Below are 24,446 nucleotides of genomic sequence, written 5' to 3' on the forward strand. Positions count from 1 at the left end.
GCATTGTATGTGGAAAAGTATTGAAATGAAATTTCTCCATATTTTTTCTATACTGATTTTGTATAATAGAAAGGCGAAAAAAAATAAAAGTTATTTACCCTTAAAGGAAACAAGGCACCATAGAGACCACTCTTCATCTGTCAGCTTCAGCACAGCTAGTGTATCATGAACCCCTTAAAAGTGTTGCAGCCCAGGCTGCCTTGAACCACTGTACGATGCTAATGATAAACAAAATGGCTATATAGGCTTCTAGGCACAGTCACACATTATGTACTGTAAAGTTACTGCAACGGATTCAAAGGCTTTCTTTGTTTGGTGTTTCAGCACTGAAACAACAGCATCTTTCATTGCTGTGCTCTGTACTAACTTCAGCAGTTAGGGTTAAAACCTGGAGTCTGGTTGCCTGAGACGATTTGTGAAACTGAGTAATACCAGTATTTGGTGATGTACAGGTTTTATTGTGCATGTTAGCCGGCATGTGGAAACATGTAAACATAATAATAATAATAATAATAATTCCAGCTGCGTGTGCGAGTGTCCGTGTGCATGTTTACTTTAGCTTTGTGAAAAGTACTTTAAATGCACTGCTATAAACGTACACAAAGGCAGTTCTGAGCACCAGTAAACAGTAACAGGGCAGCTTTCATGGACAAGCCTGACATTCACAAGGTGATACATAGTGCACCACTATGGGGTTTAAACGTCACTGCACTGCTACTGCACTCTGGAGACCACACAGCCTTTTCTACAATTAGGAGTTTCTGTGTTAATATCAGTTGAGGGGTTCTACGTTGCGACAGTTCATTGGCTTCAAATGATTGGACCTTTATACAACTAATTCAAGTTTGAGGCCTACACTTATTTCAGTTTCCAACAATTATTTGTTTAAATGTGTTTGAAGAAAAATATTGATGGTATGTTGCTTGTTTGAGGTTAGAGCACTGTGGACAAATACTTGAAGCTCTACAGCACACCACCACACAGGTTCACACCCACTGTGCCTAAAAAAACTTTATTTTAAGATCATTTATAACAATACACACATTTCTTAGTTTTTTTTTCACAATTCCCCTAGCGAAGGCATACCTTCGGTACAGAACGCCACCGTGGCCCATGTCACCTCACTGTTATGCTCAGAATAGCCAGCACTAAGTGGAAAATCTTGTGCAACAACAACATTATCAAGCACGCCATTCTGTGACACCTCCACCATCAGACACTGAAAACTGGATGTTACAAATTAATCAGCAACAAATCTTGGTTACTTACTTAATTGTAATTATATAGCTTCACATCTTAAAAGGCACAAGCACACTTAGTCTAGTATGTACAGACATGCAGTTCTGCTAAGGTTGAAAATCAAACTCAGAAAGGTTATTACAATCAACATAATCCACATTTTAAGGGAAGACTTGGCAGTTTTTTTATTGTTACATACAGTATAATAAAATATAATTACAATATCAAAGTATAGTATTTATCCTTTTGACTGGTCTGTTTTATGTTATGTTTTATGATTGCTAGGGGACGAGAGTAGTAACCCAACATGCAATTAGAACCTATAGCCTTAAAAAAAGAGGTGCAACTTCTGCACAGATTTGTTAAAATGGTCCTGCCCTTATGACATTATTAGAGTTTTAAAGCCTCAACATAGGTTGGCCACAAATTCAAAATGTGCAAAGGGATTCCCACACAGGATCTGAAACATGTGTAACCACATGCGGTTATACCGGACGCAGTGGACCGGAGAAGCAATTTCTTTGTATAGGACTACATTGCTTTATTTGCTTTTGAGAGTTTTAAGATTCTCATCTTAAGAGCGTCTGACCTCTGCACTCTTCTGTCCCAATTGGACGATATGAGTAGTGAGGTTTGTAATGTAAAAAATGATTGTTTAATTGTGCTTTTTTGTGTGTGTGCGTTTCTTTCCATGCTTGTGTAATTTAATGAAGTGTGCAACAAATTACCCAAAGGGCATTCTTGTGATTGAGGAATTTGTGAAAATATAGAAATGCGATTTTAACAAAGCTCCCAATAAATGAATGCTTTCTGTTCAAACTTTTGATACTGGCTAGAATCACAATCACATTTAGCATCCAGAAGAATCTGAAATGTGTTTTTTTTTTTCCCCAAAAGCTATTGCTTTTTTAATAGCAGTTTTAAACGTCCTAACTATCCCCTAACCATCTTTTCAGGGTCCACAACTAGGAAGAAGAGATTAGGATTGTGCTATGTAAAGCCAAAAAATATGTTATTAGTGACTTTTCCTTTTAAGACAATGCACACATTTGAAAACTGATTTAACAATTCAATCACATTTCTGTATTTACAGATTGCTAAAATAATTATACATTACAACGCAATTGATGAAACTAGAGCGATCTGGAAAGAGTCTCTTTCATCTCAGATGTGAAATACGAGAGGAGCACATTTTGTTCCAGCTTCACGACAAAAGGTACTGTATTAAGCTCCTACAGCCTAAATTATTTCCATATTTCCCAGTCTGTAACAGACAAGCGTTTGCTTTTAACCAGTAGGCGTGTTTTTGTTCTTGGGCTTATGACTTACACACTGTTCAACCTGTGACCACAGCTGCAGTAATGCTAGACATCACGAAACCTGCTTGAACACAGTTAGAACCAAAGCCATTTCAGGTATACCAGGTTAATGATATCACGGCCATACTGTGCTAGCACAACCTTTGCAAATTGAAAACCTCTTACTTCAAAGCAGCTTACCATTTAGAAGAAATATATTTACAGAAATAAATCTAAAACAGCAGCAATTTTTGCCTAGTGACAAAAAATATAAATATCAATATATACATTATTATTACACAAATATGAGTGATCTGTATGCAAAGCACTTGAGATTTCACAAACTCATTTTTGACCTTTTTAAAATAATATTTGAATATTTTTAATGTACATTTTAAAAACCTTCTGGTGAATTCTTTATTAAACCCTGTATTTCCTCTATTTTAGACCAGCTCCATTTCAATAGTCAATAAAGAAAACAGTGCTTGAAGAATAACTTCAGTCTTTAGATAAATAATTGAGGCACAGACTCAGCTGAACTGGGTACATAGACACCACTGGTTTCAATACAACTCAGGGCATGACATAACTGGCATAGTAAAAAATACTTGCGGAGGTACTGCACTGCACATACAAATCTTCCCATATAGAATACTTGGTGCACTGGGAAGTAGGCTTTTGTTATGAGAAGAATCTGCTTGTTAAGTGAACTTTAGGTTAATCTTTATATTTAGCTTCTGGTAAAAATCAGCCAAGAACCTTTTTGTTAAAAGGGTTTAGCTTGCGTCAGGTTCTTTTTTGAATATTAAAATCAACATAATTTATACATTTAAATTCCTTTGACTGTGGTGTCGTCGTCTTTGTTTTTGGAACAATTTCTGAAAATAAATTATTCAATATATATTAAAAGCATTTCCTTAATATTTTTTGCTGTATTTGTTCCCTTGTTCTCTGAGTCCCCTTTGCTCATTGTATCTGCTCACCAATATAGTTCGCAAATAATATATATTTTTTCTAGAATTGTATTTAAGGTCAACTGCCCCAACTGTGGTTTCTCCTTAGTGTATATGGTGCACTGCATACTGATCATATTGCACGTTTGTTGCAACAGTGGAACTGTCTTCATGCCCATCTTCCACTGGAGACAAAGCTGCGGCTGAATGAGAAGCTGACATCGGCATTCTTGTGTTTTCCCCAGGCACCGAACGGGATTACAATGATTGTGCTGTTGTCTTCTGAACCATACTGAAGGGCCTGCAAATAAAAACCAAAAAAACAGCTTTTTTATATAATTGTTTTATAATTGTCAACTGCAAACTTTCCTAACTGTTCTCATTGGCTGGGTTTACATGCACGTGAAACAGCAAAAGGATGTCCTTTTGGAAGCGCAACTTTAAGGGCAGGGTCAATCGCTTTCTCACGATACAAATAGCTGTAAAAACCCATGTAAACCGGAGCAGGAATCGTGCTTGTGGCTCACAAGATTTCAGCAGTCAAAATCCAGTTCTTCTGACTTAATCTCACATAATCTTCAGCAGAAAGGCCGTACAAAACATACACACAATTATTATTTAAGGCGACTTACAGAGACTAGGGTGTGTGAACTATGTATCAGCTGCAGAGTCACTTACAACTACTTCTCACCCGAAAGACGGAGCACAAGGAGGTTAAGTGACTTGCTCAGGGTCACACAATGAGTTAGTGGCTGGAGGTGGGATTTGAAATGGGGACCTCCTGGTTACAAGCCCTTTTCTTTAACCACTGGACCACACAGCCTCCTATGGACTACTTTAACACTAGAACTGCCGACGGCATTATAAACATGGTACATTTTAAACATCATCAATATTAAAATGAAAGACAAACTATACAACTCAAAAGTTTTATTCAAGCACATCATATCAAACATCTGCACAGCCGAAACACTGTATTTAAATGAACAATTAAACATAAAAGGGTCTATTTTCTAACTTACCACATATAAAGCACTACTTCAAAAAATGAAAAACTATAAGAAAAAAAATATTTCAAAAGGATCTAGTGTGTAAACAGGTTTATGTACATACAAAACTGTAAAAACAAAAGTAGTTTTTAATCTAAAACGAAAGTAACATATGATTTCTCTTGTGTGTGTGTCACTCGCAGCACAGAATCCAGGTTGAGCTGCTGCAGCCTGCAGCTTTGCAGTTATGGCTGCCAGGTCCAGTAGAGATAACAACAGGCTTGTATATATAAAAAAATAGAATATTGTAGATTATATTCAAAATAAAACATGTATTATAAAAGGTGGTTCTAGTGTTAATGAAGTTTAACTTTTAGATGTTCCACAAACACACACACAAACAAACACACAAAAATATAAATTCTAAGTAGTAAGTAGTAAAACTTATATTTTATATAATTGTGTGTGTGTGTGTGCGCTCGTGCGTGCGTGTGAGTGAGTGTGTGTGTTGGAAAGGTAACCAGACAAACAAGTAGCTAATGCGTGGTGTAATTCAGAATGTGCGCGACAACATGTGAATTAATTTCTCTTGTTAAATGTTTTTATCTTCATGGCAACGCATGAAGCTCTCCTCACGATATTCAGAGTTGTTCTTTTCCTACTTAGTAAGCAGACACAGACATTTTAATATCCCCTCCCCTAAATGACTTTGAATTGAGTAATCTGCATTGGTACGACTGATTTTTTTTTCCTAAATCAGAACTGCATAGCAACGCATTTCCTGAAAAGTGCGGCAAACAGGTTGTGAGGAAAACTGTCATGACTTGTGCATGTAAACACTGCCAATGTTTCCTAAATAGTCCCAAAGAGCATAATCTATATATGGATTTCACATGGTCAGAAATCGGACAAAAGAACAATGGCTAGAACTTTATATTAAATTGTCAGTACTTGAGCGTGTTTATTTTTACTTTTAGAATTATACCGAAACAAACTGAGTAAACAGCTCTGAGAAACCATTCATTATTTCAACACCGGGTGAATAGAACACGTGCCAAATCGTAATATTAAGAGTTTAGACTAATTATCACCAAATAGGGAATGGCAGCTCAGCCAATGGTAGAGTGGATAGCACACAACAGATATTTGTGCATCTTTTGTTAACAAGCATATGCAGAGCTCAGATCATATATTTAGAAAGTGAACGGAGAATGATTACTTACTGAGACAAAAGTCATTTCCTGAGAGTTACCAGAAAACGTGATGAATGATTCACAGTTTAAAGCCAAGGGCACAAAATGTTATTTTCATGCATAAAAACCACTAGATCTTACTAATACAAGAAACTAGTAGATTACATGTATCTGGCAACAGCTATAAGAGACTAATCCAAGAAGCATATAAAAGAGAAAGAAATATTTATTTTCCATTCCTTCTGGTGGTTAGACTATGCTAAAGTAACACCAAGGCCTTTTACAACCATTTTCTACACATCAGTGGATAATTGCAAATCCAAGGTCGCCACCAAAGACCTTTCCTGTGGAATTTTTAAACTGCATTGTTCCCCTTTATTCCAGTGGCTTTCCTCACTCAACACAATGAAACATGAATTAACCTGTAATCAAAGAGATTGAACACTTTTAATTCTGTTTTATAAACGTGGAAGCTTTAGTATCTGAACAAGCCACAAGAACTTAATATTTAACTATTTTCATAGAGCTTCCCCCCCCCCCCACAAACACAAGTCCTCATTGTTTAGTGTTTCCTAATTTAGATGCAAGTTGTTCCACTACGTTAATCATTACTGGTGCACTGCATAGTTTAATCAGTTAACTGTTTAACTTAAGTGCAGTAGTTTACTGAAATGCTAGGTTTTGTATTTTATTGTTTTAGAATGAAATTTGTCTGAGCAAACTTGTTTCCTACCTGTTCAGAGATCACCTGAGCAGCTTCAAGTGGATCATGGCACTGGTTAATGACATCACAGATCTCCTGACTGTTCATGATGAAATTGATCCCGTCTGTCGTCAGCGCCAGGAAAGAGTCGTAAGAATGATGCAGCTGAAATTACAGACATGTTTACAAATTGGGCAGAGTAAGGCAAAGTCATAATCCATATCTCTGATACCACGTTTTCATGAAAAGCACATTACAACACTTTTAAAAGTCAGGGGAGTTTCCCCTACTTCGTTCCCCTGTTTTGTTTACAGTAAATATCTATTTACATTATACTACTCTGTACATTATAGTTCCCTGTATTATTTGTTTGATTCCACACACATATTTTGATAGAAGTACAAGTTGTACCATAAAATAACACACACACACACACACACACACACACACACACACACCACATTTCCAATATATCTTGTCTCTATATCCTTTTTAAATAAACAAACATGTAGTTTACTTGTCTGAAATGTGCCTAGCACTTGTGCATACATAAAGAAAAAAAGCCCAAAAGAGGCTAAATACAATCAAACATTCCACAACCCAGTTTCATTTTTTTTTTTTTACAATACATTACAATATATACAACATTTTAAAACCTCGTCCATTTTGCTCAAGCCTATACACAGTATGAGTTTGTGCTTGCATGTACTGTATGAGTGACTGATCTATTTTTTTCATCAGTTCTGGTCACAGAATGTCATTACTATTACATTAGAAACACAATAGTGTTCAAACATTGAAGTGTGGGAATGCATGTTAAAACTCTCTCATCAGATATACACTATATTTGACTTACTCAAGCCCAGCAGCTTAGGTTGTTGTGTGTTGTGGAGACTAAATATAGAACAGCTGTCACACCTTGTTAAAGTCAGGGCTCCCCCAGCAGTCCTTGACCATTGTTTATGTGGTGTTGCTGCTGTACACACACTCATGTTGAGGTATAGCTCTCTTTAGACCGTGACTGAAGACAGCAGCATCCCTCTCCCCTCCCTCAGCAGACATAATGCCTGGTGAAATACCACACTGCAGGACTGTTGTGTACCCTGCCCTTTTAATTACAGTTCACATTTTCCAGACTTACATTAATCCTTTTTGTCTCAGGCTCAGCAATGACTCCGTTGCGCTTCAGGTCGAAATCTCCGATACTCCGTGTCATAGCAAGCCTGCCATTGACATGAGGCTGGCCGAGGCTGTTCCAGGCCACAAAGCCACCACTTTTTTTTATCCTGGGAAACAAAAGGCAGCGACAGAAGTAAGAAATAGAACTGTGAAGTGAATAAATCAATCCTACATGACAGAAGAACCTTAAAAAAAAAAAAAGAGAACTAAAGGATGTTCTGGCCATTTCCCTACCTTTCATTAGCTTCAATACTGTTTACAATTAATGTCATAACCTCTTAAAGAAGTCCCTGCGTTCAGTGTGTGGTGCTCAGAGAGTTTAACCAGAAGGCATTTATTTAGTGAAGGCATTATACCGTATTCAATAAAGTGGCAGGAAAAACAGTTGCTGTTTACTTTTATTCTTGCATGTTTTTGTTGGCACAGCCGTTGTACATTTTAAACGTATAATGTATACAATTTTAATTACATTTAGTGAAAATATAAATTCGTAAAATGGTACTACGTATTACACTGTACAGTCCACAGGGGCGTGTTTTGTATAAATAATAAACTCCTGTTTGGTAGTTAAGCTTTCTTGTATTGTTTATATTTAAGTTACTTATGTTCGCAGTTACATACAGCATTTCGAATTGTGTTTACTACGTACTTTGTTTATAAAGTAGTCATTTCTATTGTCCCTTGTAAGTAAGTGCGCACGTAGAGTAGTGAGCCTAACATGCGTGATAAATCTGAATTTAGTGCCCCATTTACCAACAGAAAACGCATTAATTTACATTCACAGTATTTGGCTAATTTACATACCATACCGTGCACACTATATGTATTGTGTGCGATAATTTAATGTGCACGATAATGTCAGAGACTTACCCGTGATATCAAAAGCCCCACAGTCCAGGTGTATCTTTTGGTCAGTAGCTTATTGTGAAGGTGGAGGGGACTTGCACTGACCGAAAGTGAGCGATCAACAGACACAGCACTCAGCAGGGGACAGACTGAGGCAACGTAAAGTGAAACCGCACTGCTTATCTTTTAATTTTAACATGTATTCCTTGTCTGATGCAAAAAAATTAAAAAAATGCCTTTTTCCTTTCTCCCAAAATTGCATTGTACTGTAGCGTTTTGGAATTCTTCTTTTAAACACCCTGCCTCTAATATAACGTGCAGTCTGCATTGTATGAGTGACATTCCCATTAAGCCAATCACAGCTCACAGAGGTAGTAAAATAGCCAATCAAATAACACACAGGATCTGTTTCCTCACGCACACAGCACACATAATTTTGATTAGGACAGCGAAGCAAAGGCTTGTTTAAACTATTTATTTTACTTTGTGTAAAATTTAAAATCAGTAGCAAAAAAGTAGGTGGAGATGTCACGGAAGCGAAAGGTGGAGGCGGAACACAGAAGATTCCAAAATCGTTAGCCAGATGATTATTTGTTCAATGAATAATTTTGACGGCAAGGCAATATGTCTGCTTTGCAGTGCAATGGCTGCAGTTATGAAAGATTATTATAACATACAGCGTCACTATGACACGCTGCACAAAGCAACGTATTTTGAGTTTATTGAAAATGAAAGAGGCTATGGAGTCAACAAAAGGTTTTCTTCTGAAAAGTGCTGTGCTGTGGATTTTCACAACTTGTCAGTATCCTTTTTTTTTTCAGTGCTGTTAAAAATGTTAGATTTTGGAATAGAAGTTAAATATTGAGACTTACAATTATATACTCCGACATCTTTTTTTTACTGTTTGAGATTTCCATTGAAATAAAATACTCTAATTCCCATTATATTACATTTGTGATATTGAGTTTTTTTGTCAGTGTTCTAGGAAAACTGCTCCTAGTTATTTGCCTATTTCTGTGTAAAATACATTAAGTAATATGTTGATTAATTGATTGAAACCGTGCCTGCATACTTATTGATAACTACGAATCATGCAGTGAGGGTAATGTGTTTTGAGTAGTATATTGGCCTACATACAATTTGTATAGACATTTTCATGTACATTACTATATATATATATATATATATATATATTTTTTTTTTTTATTATTTATTTATTTCTGTTTTTTTTCATGATGCGGCCCACCAAGTGAACAGTCTTAACTTAAATGGCCCTTGCTGCCAGACTTCCGTTCAATGCCCACTATTTTGTGCAATAATGAATAAAATTGCAATAGTAAATACAGAAATCATTAACATGCAAATTAATTGTTTAGCGCCCTTTCGTAAATGATGCCCAAAGAGTGAAAAATAGAACACATGCAAATCAATGGAAGAAATGACCAAAGAGCAGACCAATAGGGTGTGGCAGAAAATATGAAATTAAAGTCCATTATACGATTTAGTAAGTCAGTAAAGGTTTACACAGTGAAGGAAAAATACAAATCCTAAACTGCATAGTATTTTACAAAAAGTTTAATCCAAAATGTACTGTTAAGGACGTTGCATTGATTAGCTCATCATGACTTACAGTATATTAAATCACTGTCAACTACTGTAACTGAGCACATTACTATGTCATATTTGCAACACAACTTCCTAAACAAGAAGCCACTTGAACAACCCCTGCACATTTAGTGGAAGATTAGGAAATATGGCTTTTCCACTTTACCATAATAAGATGCAGTATAAAAACGTACATAATTTAAAAGAAACCGGTGTAATTACAGCATAATGTTTTGACCTTACTAAATTAGTCATCCTGCCTTATAATACAATGTAAAATACGGGCCCGCTTTGTTGACATACCTTTCTTTCTCATCTTTCCGCTCAGGAGTGTGGTCCACCGTCAGCTTGCAGGCCTTCCACTTCCTGGACAGCATGGCCCGGCTGTCGCCCACACTGGCCACGACCAGCTCGACCCCGTCACGCAGCAGGGCCACCGTCGCTGTGGTGCCAGCAGTCAGCAGAGAGGCTACAAGCACCAGGAAACACACACAAGTCAGAGCACCATTCCTGCTCAGACAACCCATCACAAACACACACAATAAAGCCTGTCAGACTGTTTATTTAAATAAAAGGGAACATTTGGTTTTAAAATCAGAACACTACATCTGCATGGTTTCTACTGCAAAATAAATCACTACATGGCATGCAAACTACTGGTAGCCTTGGTTAGAAATGACATGTTTACAACAGGGTTAAATGCAGAACTGAGGATGAGGTAAAAAAAAACAACGTCAGCAAGCATTTATTACTATTTAACATTCTTTTATTTTGCTATCGCTTTTTAACAAGACTTTCCACAACAAAGTTTATTTAAGAACATAAGAACATAAGAAAGTTTACAAACGAGAGGAGGCCATTCGGCCCTTCTTGCTCGTTTGGTTGTTAGTAGCTTATTGATCCCAGAATCTCATCAAGCAGCTTCTTGAAGGATCCCAGAGTGTCAGCTTCAACAACATTACAGGGGAACTGCAGTACGTAATCATTTAGCCCTGTTGTAAAAGAGGAACAAGAGACTACTTAGGGAAGGAAAAAAATACAAATATTCTCTATTTAGCCCCACAAAAAAAAAAAAAAATCAGTATCTATCAAACATGTAAAATAGAACAGAACAAAATGTTCACTTATAGCTAAATATAACAGAATAAAGAGCAGATACCGTTATTGCAAGATGTTAATGAATTGATCAGAGCAGGAAGAATGATTTCTCCTTGGGATAAATCCAATTACAGAAGTGGCCTGCTTTGTGATGTGTGCAGAACTACACAGTACGAAGTGTGGGGAATGAAGTGCATCACCAAATCAAGAACAAAAAAGGTGTTTGTGGCAATGCGCCCCGCCCCTGTGTGCATTTGTGTGTTGTGTTGTATGTTGCGTGTGTAAATGTTGGTGTATAGTCATTGGTACACGGGATATAAACGGGTCTGTGTTTCACGTGTATTTAAAAAGTGTATATTTGTATTTAGGCACGGGATTGCACATCACGCACGTGCATTTAAAATATAATATGTGAACACGGGGTTTCACGTAATGAATTCACGTGCTGGGATTCAAGTGAATAATTAATTAGTAATTGAATCCCAGCACAACAGTATAAATAGATGCACGTTTAGTCACTCGGAGGTTGGTGTTCGGTGAGTGGAGAACGAGTGTGGAGAAGGAGAAATTAAATAATAAGAAAGAACGTAAATATAAAAGTGAATAACTGTCTCACTCACCGTGTTTCGTTTGTCTGTCTGTGCACTGTCTGTTTACTGTGTAGTCCGTTTTGTTTGTCTTTTTATTTTGGCGTGTAGTGCCGTGTCCAGTGTTTTTGTCTGTTCCAACCTTTTATTTTTCTGTTCTGTTTATTAAATGCTGAACGCGATCACGCGTTCAGCCTCACCAAAACCCCATCTCTCTGTCGTTTGTGTTCCTGTTTCTGGTCTGACGCCACCCACTCCGGCCGTCTTTGTGACAGTGTTCAATTCTTTTTTTTGTGCCAATATGAATGTAACTTTGCATAAATTTAGAGGCAGGTGCTTAAAAAGAACAGAGGACTGTCAAACTGAAGTCCTAATGCTTAAATGATCACAGGAGGCACTTCTGTTACCTTCACTGTACAACAGCACATCGTCTTTACATTAATGCAGCAAAACTCTCAATTGTATACAAAACAACACTGCCGTTCCAGTTTGAGTACACTTCCAATAAATTAAGCTGATATATAAACACAATTCTTTTTGACACAGTCATTCAAACTAGAGAGGTAAAACAGCTTATGAATGTCATCATCAAACTTTGTTGTAAAGTTAATTGGGAAGCAAAAAACTATTTTTTCCATATGCTTCTTGTTTTATATACTGATAAAATGTATATGGTCAAACGTAAGTAGCCTACATCATGATAGCACTGAAATATTTATTTTTACAAACCAAGAATATTAAATTAAGAGCTGACCAGTATGTTTTTGTTGACTTCTAGTTAAATGAATCAGTAACTATTACCAAATGTAACCCTTTTCCACATATCCCACTGTAACACATGATTTTAAGCATCCAGTTCAACCTTCAGCAAATGTACAAAAGCTGGGGCAGCAAAAAAGTCGGCTTTGTAATAAACTAATAATTTTAAAATGTTTACATTTTATTTTATTTTTTATTTAACGGATAAGTTACTTTTTGGTTCTTGGTGCATCTAAATAATTGACCATTACTTGAACAAGATGTAATTTTGATAGGAATGAGTTAAAGCAGCTGCTTTTAATTTTAAATATTGCAGTTAATACTGACAAATATTGCTTCCTGATCTATTTGTACACTTTAATTTGATCAAAATATTGTAACTTTATTGTAATTGTTAATGTGGATAGCGATATTGCTTCTGGCTGCCACAGTAATGAACAGCAATGATCGCTTTTATATGCACACACACATTTTTATTGGTAAATGTCAGTACATTTGCCAGTATATTATATATGTGATAATTTACACTTACTAATTTACACTTACTAAGATTACTGTACACTGTTAGATTGTCATGCAATTTTACAGATTCTCTTAACAGTGTACATACAAAAATAAGAAAAAATAGAGCATTTTAAAAATTAATGTTGCGTTCTGACTTTGCGTGGTTTTTTTTTTTTTGTTTGTTTTTTGCTGTTTTGGTTTTTTGATTGTGCTTGTATAGTATTGCTTACACATTTGAATCAGAACCATTTTTCTGGTGGATTACACAGTTTAAATGAGCATTACTTATTAATTTAAAGCTCTTAAGAGCTACAGAACATTATGCATGAAATGCAATCCACAGGCGGGTAAAACTGAGGATTACTTTAGAAAATAGGAGGATATTTTTAAACAGACTACCAGGTGGACACTGAAACTGAAACCCCTTTCCAAAGTCGGGCCCAATGTGTTGTTTTAGCTGGACAGAGTAACAATGATGGTTAATATGAAACAGTAGCTAGGTAAGTGCACATAGAAGCTGTGAGATTTACCTATAGCCACCCCTGACCAAAGCCAGTAAAAGATCAAGATAATTGACTTGAAACCATCTTGGTGAAGTGGACCTAGACTGAAATGAGCAATTAATAAATCGCGAGACAGGTTTTCTTCAATATCACAGTGAGTACTGCTGCCACTTCACAATGTTAACATCAGCAATAACAGTGTCGCTCTCACTCAGTAAACAAGAGAGAAAGGAGAGCAGAAAAGGAAATAAAATGGAAAATCATTCAAGGGTAGCTTAGTTCTTTTTGGAAGGGCAACAAATGACTTAACTAAAATTGTTTGTGGATTGTTGTCATAGAAACTGCCAATTGCCAATATTTCATTGCGTGTTCATAAAGCTGCTTTTTACTCATCTTTTGTAAGAAATCACATTCTTCAAATGTATTGAAAATGTATCATATGTATGCGCACCAGGAACTGGAAGTAAAATATGTCGGAAAAAATGATTTCTTGGTACCGGTCTAACAGGGAAGGCAAGCATTGTTTGTGTAAATGTGTGGATTGATATGGACTAAACTGTGAGGTATCTTAATAACAAAATGAGAAAACTGATAGAGTTGTGTCACATATCGCACTTTTCTCAATTTTTTTTTAAATGCATTTTTGCATGCCAAACGAAAATTTATTTGGGGGAAGTGATACATGCAAATTCATTTTAACTTGACTTTAACAGTATGTTAATGAAGGCATACCAGTATATGTAAATAAGACTGAACATTTTTGTGCTAGCTTAAAAGCACAGTACTTGCCTTTTTTCAATGTACCAGCAAGTAGCTTAAATAAACTGCTTACCCCTTTTCCATGAAATAGCTACAGTCATGGAATAGAACCATCAGGCACTAGGAAGAAATAGCCAGGGGTATGCTCATTCTAGGTCCGGCCTGTATTCATGCCCACATATTTCAAGGGTTTTTATGATAATATTTACTTGTATATGGCATGCTTAATGTCTATAGAGCCTTTTGTCGTCGCCTATTTGTGCGAGTGTGTATCTATCAGGTGACCACAGCCATTTGGCTCAATTTGTATTTCATTTGGTCGACTTGCAATTGATTTTTGACAGGATGTCTGTGCAGCATTAATCCTGTTCAAAGCAAATGAAAAACAGGGAAAAGTTAAGTGCTGCAGTGTAAATTAAAACTAGGACAACAGCAGCTTCAGCAGTAAGAGATAAAGAACAGCTGTAAGGCAGTTTCTAGAACTAATGGAGCTTCATCAACTCAAAAGTGTATCTAAAGTGTTAAGTAAATTAACAAATGATTTTTTTAAATACCAAAAAAATAATAATAAAATACATAAATAAATTAATAATATATGTATCATTCCCTGACATTTGACACTACAAAACTAGTTGTTTTTCAAGAGATCTTAACACTCACTGCACAGTTTTTACTGCATGTGTCACCTCAACTAAAGTGTGAGAGAGAGAGAAAAGATGAGGAACCTTCCAATAGTCCAGACTAGGAACCGCTGGACTCCTTCACCTGGGATAAAATTAAGCAGGTCTCCTTCCACTGAAGCCCAGCAAAAAAGTGTCCAGGGCCTCCAGTGACTGTAAGCTGGTCAGCAGCTCTGCCACAGATAACACGTACACAGAGGCAAATAGGACAATTCACGACGGAGTAGTGGCCGAACATAAGAAAACCACCTGCAACACCAGAGACTAAAGCAATAAGAGCTCCAAAATGTGTTTTCTAGAACAGTTTAGCACTTTGGAATATTTTTAACATATTCACAGTTATGGATTAAAGGTTAATTACACAGTAGTTGAAGTAAAGTGCTTTCAATTTTTTTTTTTTTTTTTAAGTCCTGATACATAATGTAAATCAACATTACAAAAAAGTTGAGATGGAAATTAACATGTAGTACAGCTACACAGCCTACAGTATTACCTAAGTTCAGATCATTATCAAAAATGCAGCTCCCATACATAGCATCCCCCAGTGTTGCAGGATAAAATGTATCACCACAGTAATATCAATGATGGGATAGTGTTAGCTAAAGTACCAAGTGTAGCTACTATTAATACTTCAAACAATAAAAACTATTCCAGTGATAAAATGGACATTGATTGTTGAGTTTAAAATGTGTTGGGCTGCTTGCCTGAGTGCACCTCTTTCATAATAAAAGTTTAGCAAGTTCAGTTGTTGTGTGTTATCAAACACTACTCACTTAGATTGGTATAGTTTAATAAAGTTTGCAAAACAAAACTCATGTTTAGTTTAAGAGACATGATCTTTCACTGTTGCGTGAAGACAGACCTTGTTCAGTTTCTTGCTTGTGAATTGCTTTTTCCTCTGTAGTTTTTGCCACTACAGTATACATTACTATTATTCCCCTAATATCAAACAAAATACTGTGCCTTGAAATGTTTGTTGGCACAGTTTGGACTGGGACTATTGTGATAATGTTGATTAAAAAATGATAATCGGATTGGCCGATAATGCAATATTAGGTACAGTTTATAAGTGAAAGTGTGTAGAATTATGACAGAACTGGTCATTGGTGTTTAAATGGTCTGATGTGGGAGGTCCATAACACAATGGTTTATTGTTTTTGGTTTGGGTAGCATTGCCTTATCCACTGCGTTGGTCTTTGCCTAGCAACACTGTTTATCAAACAGAGTTTACATTGTTTGTGGAAACTGCATAGATCTACTCATATGTTTTTAGCTGAATGTATTAGAGAGGCATATGTGCACCCTGCATTGAAAACAAAATTGATTTTTTTATGTCAATATTAAAACATTTTCATGTAAACTGGATAATACAATGATTTGTTTTAACAGATTATCAATAACACTGATCGATTGTTCATAGAAAACGTCTTTATGAAACAATACAAAGCACAATGGTTTTTGGTTGCACAGAAGAGCAGTAGAGCATGCTTCAAGAAAAACTGATGCTTTGGGATCAAAGCCACACTGCACCAACCGCAAACTTTTACCTCCGTTTCCTGGGAAGTAACATCATAAAAGATGCGTCAGATAAATGTTTTTTTGTTTTTTTTTTCAAATTTGTTTTTACTGTTACAATTTTAAAACCTTTTTTAGCAATGTTAAAAGCGAAAGAAGTGCAGTGAACCATGGAAACGGAGACAACATAATGACTCATTTTATCTGGAATAGCCTTTGTGCCAAGAAAAAAAAGTTGCTTTGTTAATTACTGAGCTAGTAACTCGCAGTGAAAGCTACTGCTGTGTGTGTCACAGTTTGGGTCTCAGCACTGTAGGTGCTATTTTGTTTTTCTTTTAAAGAGGAAATCTCTTCTCGTCATTATTCATTCCCACTATAACTAGATTCTCTCGTGGTTTTCCCGTCAGTGAAGCTAACAGAAAATGTGCAACGAGCAGTGAAACTACAAAAGGGAGACTTTGAAAGAAAGAAGCCTCTTCATGTACTGTAAGCAGCACGTTTTGATCAAACAATCTGAAATTACCGTACAACAAATTTTATATTTCTATTATTTTTAACTACTCTTTTTTTTTTTTTTTAATTATGTACAAATGCAATGTTAACACTTTTAGTATGGCAGGGGTTATGTTTTGTCAATACTTCACTAAAACAGCATGCATATCTATAACTAACTCCGATGTAAATGCAGTGTTTTTACAGAAAACTGATTGTATTGTTTTATTATTTGTCATTTAAAATTATGCAAACAGTCTCCAATGTGGTCATTATTATACCTACCATTCGCAGATAGGTGTATATGCTCTGCCAATGCTTTGTCTATTTCCAAGAATGCTTTGGTCAGCACCAGCTCCAAGTTATCTTCTTCAGCCAAGTAATCCCTACAGCAGAAATATTAGAAGGTAAAAAAATATAAATTATTAATGACTACGATACAATCAATTACTTGGAAGTGACGTATGAAAACTTAGGCAAAGAATATTCTGTGTTTAAAAGACTTTATTGTTACATTTACCAGGGAGATTTAATTACTTATTTAAAAAAAAATGAAGAAAAGTCTAAGGAAGAAAGAAAGCCACATTAGAGCAATATGAGTCATTCACAGTGACTGACCTTCTAGCAGATCATCAATACAGGGTATGAACCACAGGCTCAAAAATCCATTAACATGCAACAATGCCATTAACTTTACAAGGCAGCATTCTTGACTTTACACACCAGGCAGAACGAATATACCTACAGGGTGTGAATGACTGGCTAGCAAACCAATGCATTAAAATCACCTACGCAATGTATTTTTCCATGTATTTGTCACAGAAGTCGGCCGCCGCTGGTCCACCGTGTCCATCGAATACAGCAAAGTAGAGGATGGCGTCAGTCATCTGGGCCACTTTGAACCGGTCCTCATTCTCTCGCCGCTTGCCAATCTGCGAGGCACAGCCCACCTTCGACAGACTCACTTTGGGAATGGGCTTGCCATACTTAATGCTAGAGGGGAGGTGAATGGGCTCGTCGATGCGGTTGTCCCAGATGCCGAAGTTGTCCCAGGTGGTGGGGCGGCCACTGCTGTCGGGATCAAACCTGGAGGAGCTAAGCTCAGGGGTGGAGCTGGTGCGGAACAGCCGCTTGTCGTCTTTCAGAACTCGGGAGGTCAGCAGCACTCGTCTTCTCACTTGGAATCCACCAGACCTGACCAAGTTCAAAAGTGCAGCTGCTGACATAACTCAGCCCTGTGCAGACACCCGGAGGAAAACACCTTGAGCACGTCTCGAAAAGCAGCTATCTTACTACGCTTTCTGAAAGACAAGTAGGAAAACAATAAAGGCAGTTAATAAAACAGTACGCCATTCATTAATGAGATGATTATAAATGCTGGGGCTCTAACATACAGTAATGGAGCTGGAATTTTCCATCTGCTGCACTGACAGTGTCATGGGAAGCAAGCCATCTTGTAATCTATCTGAAATTATTTGTAAAAAAAACACAACCCGGGGGATTACTATTAACCCTAATCCCTCTTTGTTTATATAAAGAAACAAACACATAAACATCACTCTTATGACAACTACTATAACACAGACAGAAATATACCACGGGCAACAAAGTTACTAAGACTCAGCTTGCGCTTTCTAAACAGCTTCAACTTCACAGTTGAAGCTGTTTAGACCTATAGTGCCAGAGGACAACACAGATCTGAATGGCTCCACTGCAGACCCGCAGGTGCCCTATCAGCCACAGGGGTCGCTGGTGTGCGGTGAACCGTGGATTGCCCTGCCGACCTAATCCCTCCCTATCCAGGCGGTGCTCGGCCAATTGTGCGCTGCCCTCTAGGAACCCCAGGTCATGGTCGGCAATGACATAGCCTGGATTCGAACTTGCGATCTCCAGGCTATAGGGCGCATCTTGCATTCCACGTGGAGCGCCTTTACTGGATGCACCACTCGGGAGCCTGCATTTTCTGATTTGTATTTGTTTATTTGTATTTGCGTTTTTTGATTTGTATTTGTGTTTCTCAATTTGTATTTGTGTTTTGCACTTCAGGGCCACTGTCCTTTCATGATTAATTGCAAGATTTTTTGTCAATGTCAGAATCTCCTAACATACATGCTACTGCAGCAAGTATGATTTTTAACAGAGTTGCAAAATATCATGGTACAACAAACAGCAAAAAAGCAGGCTGAAAGAAGTTCACTAGCTTTCCATAAAATACAGCGATATACATATACATCCCCACGTGTTGCTACAACTGTTTAAATAACTGTAATTGTTCTTTTCATTGCTAACATCCTGACAACTGTTTACACTTATAACAAAGTCTGTTTCAAAGCTCTGCTCTGATAGTGTAAGGATTATTGACCACATTGTCAAACAGGTAACACAGCAATAACGATGCATGATGTGGTACGGAACAGAAAAGCCAGAGCACGTGTAGTTATGTTATATGATGGCAAATGGCGAAGAAAGACTTTATTGTGCTCTGTTGTAACAAATGAAAGGCTAATGGAAAGTAATACAGCAGTGTTGACCCCCTGGGTATCTACTGCAGTTCTCAATAATAGTTTGTCAGTCAAATAACTTTATTTAATCATTAGACCGACTAAATCAAATGTCTAATTGTCTGAGATCTGATGTCAACTAATGTTAGACATGAAATAATACTGTTTTAATGGGTAAAAAAATATTTTCTACACAACGAAAACTAAACTTTCTATAAGAAAATGTTTTCTTCTGAGTGAAATTTTCTTTCATATTTCTAAATAAGAAAAATACAAACGTTATGCTGTTGTTTAATGATTAAATAATATTGCTATGATAAATTAGTTTTGGCACTGCGTTCTTCCTGAGTTTCAGGTAACTATATATAACTGGGTGGCTTTTACACGTTTAAACTTAACTGTGATTATTAGTCTCTTGCTGATACTGAATGATCTCTCATTCAAACAACGCAACTCTGCTCAGAAATTTGTATTGTACCTCACTTATTCTAACCAATATATCTATCCCATGATGAAAATAAACTGTGCTTTCATATTTTGTTTAGTTCTGTTATCATAGCATTGTCAGAAAGTATTAAGTTATTTAAATAAACATTGCAACGGGTGGCTTATATATATATATATATATATATATATATATATATATATATATATATATATATAAAATCGCTCTTCCTGTAGTGATTAGAGGACAGATCTCAAACTCCAGTGCACTAGAGCAGACTGTTTGAAAAGAGCTTTGAAACAGACTTTAAAGTTATAAGTATAAAAAGTTGTCAGGATGTTAACAATGAAAATAGAAAATTACAATTATGTTATTTAAACAGTTGTAGCAACACATTGGGGAGGATAACGCTGTATTTTTCGGAACCCCACTACTTACTCTTTAATCCCAAGGCATTGTAATGACCTGGCATCTCAGGCCACTGAATTGAGTGGAAAGACAAAGGCTGGACGCAAAACGAAACCCATACAGTTTCAACGCAGGTACAGTAAGTATAACACCTGGGTAAATGAGGGACACCAAGTATACTGAAAGCAAGAGCTTCCACACAGGTGTGGCTCATGCCTTAATTAAGCAAATAACATCCCAGCATGCTTAGGGCCATGTATAAAAATGCTGGACAGGCCTGGTTGCCTATAATTATGGCTAGCATGGCTGCAAGAGGAGACCTCAGTGACTTTGAAAGAGGGGTGATTGTTGGGGCGCGTTCGGCAGAAGGCAGCTCAACTTGCTGATGTTTCACGAGCAACATGTAACGCCAAGGTTAAGACATCATCAGCAAAGGGCAAAAGTGGGCGGAAGCGCATACTCCAGGATCGTGATACCCGTTCATTAATTCGAAGTGCAAGGCAAAACAGACGAGCAACTGCAGATCAATTGACTGCAAATTTTAACCTGGGGCGCGAGCTGCCAGTTTCATCAAAAACGGTCCGCCGAGAACTCCACAGAGCGGGATACCATAGTGGCCCAACGCCCTATTAAATGACTTTACATTGGTGTTTTCATTTTTTGTCCACTACCTGTAAGTATTATTACCGCATCAGCTGCTAGTAGGAGATCTAACAGTATCTTTAAAAAACAGATTTTACTTATGCTCGGTCTTAACCTACGTTTCCAATAAACCTGAAAATAAGAGATGGCAATACAGCAGGTTGCAGCAAGACTGTCTACAGTACTGCACTATGAAGCCTTCCAAAAAACTTGGCAAAATGTATTACTCCACGCTTCGTGTGTGTGTGTGTTTGTGTGTGGATTTATGAACGACCCTGCTGCTTCTACCACTGACGCACAGACAGAGATTGTGACGTCACTGCCCGAACCTTTCAATCAACATTGTGCAACCAGAATCATTAACTTGAAGGTTACAATTAATACTTTCACACATTAACCGTGTAGTGATCTAACTAGCATCTCTTTTCACAACAAGCGGTTTATTTTTGTATTCCTTCAATTAACCATGAAATCCTTGGCTTCTGTAAATTGCATTCAAAAAAGTGAGGTTATTTTATTTTATTATTTATTTTTTTAACTAGATATTAAAAAAAACTTACCTGGTAAATATGTATGATATGATATCGTTGCCTGGATATATTAAGTTCCTGTGCAGTACCAGTAAAACATACATTAAGAATGCAGTGAAAAGCTGGTTCAGATAAAACACTAAGGTTGACAGTCGAATCAGAATGACAGCCTGATCATCCAATCTGAATAAGATTTAAAACTGCAGCCAGCCAATCGTGTGGCACACTTAACATGGAACCTGTCATGTAAATACAGCATGCGTTAGTGATTGGCAGATTAGTAGTCCAATTAAAGAAGACTCTAGTCGCTAATCCAAAAGGTTTTGTCCAATCACATACCAATAGGGGTTGGAAAGCGAGTTTTTTTTTTTAAAACTGTAGCCGAAGTAGATTAATCCCGATATGTGATTGAAGATGACTCTCAGTACTACAATAGGACATTATACTAATTTCCAGTATCCCAAAAAGTAACACGATTACTTAGGTCTATTTGAGATAGCATTATCCAGGCAGAAACTATATATAGGTGTCTTTCTGTTCTTTTAAGTAAAAATAAAAATAAAAACTAGAAACAAAATAAACTGGGTTAAACAGAAATATTGAAGCCAAGCTAACACGATAAAACAAAAATAAGATACTGACACTATACTGCTAGCTTGTTTTAAAAATGGTGACATCTCGTTCTCAATGTCAAAAAAAAAAAAAAAAAATAGAAGTCACTTACCACTACAGCGAGCAGTACAGATATTTCAGTCGTAGTGCAGTGCCGATATTATTGATGTGGTCGATTATGCTAAGCAAAAGCTGCACTTAATATTATATTGAGGCCGGACCCCTTGAGCGTCTTAGCTTTGTTCTGTATGAACCTTCCATATCTGATGCAAGAAGAATTGGAATTAATGCTTGCACTCCCATATGTGTAACACGCCTCCCTTTTTTTGCAGCTCGAGCATGCTGGGTGAATGCTTGTGTGATGGGCGTTGTAGCTGAAATCTAGATACTATTCGTCAGAGTCACAACGAATAACAGCAAGCAGTCATGTTACAGGTTTCACAACGATTCTAGCTTGAAAAATGTGAAAGAGCATTCTTTAATCATGTGATGTGTTTGCACTGTATATTTTGCACTGGAAAAATGAAAACAAATATTTTGTTTTTAAATAAAATAAAACTATAGGCTATGTTCTACAGGTTTGCCTTTCCAAAAACAAATAGGTGAATTAGTCTACCTTTTTGGATTTCCCTGGATTAAAGACCTGACTGCAGTTTTTCTGTGACTCATTAAGGACAGGGATATTTATTTATTTATTATTTATTTTTTATCAATGTCATACTTTTCATGTTTGTTTTTCATTTATTTTATTGTTCTTGCCTTTCTCTGGCCTATTTTAAATTGTGCAAACTTCTTATTTTCTGTCTCAATAAAAAAAATATTTTTTGTTGCCATGAAAATGACAACAAATAGACCCCTTTGATTGATAAATTAAATATAAACAGTATGAACAGAATCGATCTGAAACTGGTCTGGTCAGAACTGTTCTCTAGTTCTCTAGAGATCGGTTATCGTCTGAACACAGCTTTTGTGTGAAGTAAGGTTGGGGGTTCAAATCAGAACGAGTACAAGATTAGCAGAGAGGGTCCAGGCAGGTATCCATTTTCACGTTTTCCACAACTGGATGGACTGCTGTGCTGCTCAGAGCTCAGCCATTTTCAGATACCACATTTGGGTAGCAGCTTGCATGATAACATGGGGCATATTGGCTCGAAAGAACTTAAAGCCTACTAGGAGCTATGTGTAATCAGACAGGGATGCAAAGAGAGTTGGGGGTAAGGATCAAGAAATGCTCCTGGTGTAGTTTGTCTAAAATACTGGTACCAACCATGCATAGACCCAGCCCAGCTGCCTCGGCTTCACCTCCGACACTTGCTTCAGCTCCGCCTCTGGCAATTGCCCCGCATCCGATCCTGGTGGTCACCCTGGTCATCTCAGAGCGAGACGAAGCGATGAGCGTAGGCGAGCACAATGCCATATCCATCAAGGCATCCTGGGATGGAGACTCAATGGGGCGTCCCGAACCAGAGGTCCAGGAGACGACCCAGAAGACAGACCCCAGCTCTGAGTTTGCCTCATAGACTGAGGCGGCCCCTCCCTCAAGCTCAGTTTGGGCGCTCATGAAGCAAGCCTCTAACTTCCTCCAGGTTCCCTGGAAGGCAGTCCCTGAACAGCGCCGGGCTATTTTCAGACCAGCACAATCTCCGACCCCCGAGCCTTTTCCGGTGTTCCTGGATTTCCTGGAGGAGGTCAAATCCTCCTGGCACCGCCCGGCCTCGCCACCCAGTGCGCCAAGAGCGCAGCCACACTGGCCTCCTTGGAAGGTGCAGAAGCGATGGGGCTATGTGACAGAGAGCGAATTAATCTGAATCAACAGTCTCCCTCTTGACCTGTGAAGGCACTGTACAACAGGAACTGCGGGCCTCGTACTGAATGGTTGGGCAGTTCATTCCAAGGAAGCTGGCCATTCAGGAAGGGGGCAGCGTCACAGTACCAGGAGTCATCGTCCTAGTATGGTGAGCGAAGTTGCAGTCATGAATTGGAGGAGACGTGATTGAACTAGCTATCGGAGGAGACGGGGCTGAGGGTACTTTAGGGGGACGTGACGCCATAATCGGCTCCTTTGTTGTGGTTAATTGGAGGAAACAAACGCGAGCGAAGTGTTTTGTTTATTTGTAACCTGTGGGTATTTGTCTTTGTCAGATGGCTAATACGAAGCTGGGAGCTGCAGCACGAAGCCAGTGCTAAGCCGGGACCGCACTTGTAAATAGACCACCACTGCTGGAAGCACCGCACCTGCACAAAGAGCACACACCATCTGGAGAAGTGAGTAGTGGTTAGGGCTCTGGACACTTGGCCGGAGGGTCGTGGGTTCAATCCCAGGTGGGGGTCATTGCTGCTGTACCCTTGAGCAAGGTACTTTACCTAGATTGCTCCAATAAAAAACCCAACTGTATAAATGGGTAA

At 37.7% G+C, this 24,446-nt stretch overlaps 1 protein-coding gene across 2 annotated transcripts; it reads right to left on the reverse strand.

Moving 5' to 3' along the window:
* Positions 1-996: 996 nt before the first annotated feature.
* Positions 997-22,378, reverse strand: LOC117409203 (protein phosphatase 1K, mitochondrial-like). Of its 2 annotated transcripts, none has more exons than XM_034014857.3 (7): positions 22,153-22,378; positions 17,695-18,203; positions 17,188-17,288; positions 10,309-10,474; positions 7,517-7,661; positions 6,406-6,540; positions 997-3,791 (listed from the first exon to the last, which is right to left on the reverse strand). In XM_034014857.3, exons 2-7 carry the CDS (start codon positions 18,126-18,128, stop codon positions 3,660-3,662), a joined length of 1,113 nt encoding a protein of 370 aa, XP_033870748.1. In that variant the 5' UTR covers positions 18,129-18,203; positions 22,153-22,378; the 3' UTR covers positions 997-3,659. The 2 variants fall into 2 exon arrangements, with proteins under 2 accessions (XP_033870748.1, XP_058855267.1); XM_058999284.1 differs by lacking the exon at positions 22,153-22,378 and adding an exon at positions 21,459-21,649.
* Between the last annotated feature and the right edge of the window lie 2,068 nt (positions 22,379-24,446).

This window comes from Acipenser ruthenus, chromosome 2, assembly GCF_902713425.1.
Source record: "Acipenser ruthenus chromosome 2, fAciRut3.2 maternal haplotype, whole genome shotgun sequence".
Taxonomy (NCBI): Eukaryota; Metazoa; Chordata; class Actinopteri; order Acipenseriformes; family Acipenseridae; genus Acipenser; species Acipenser ruthenus.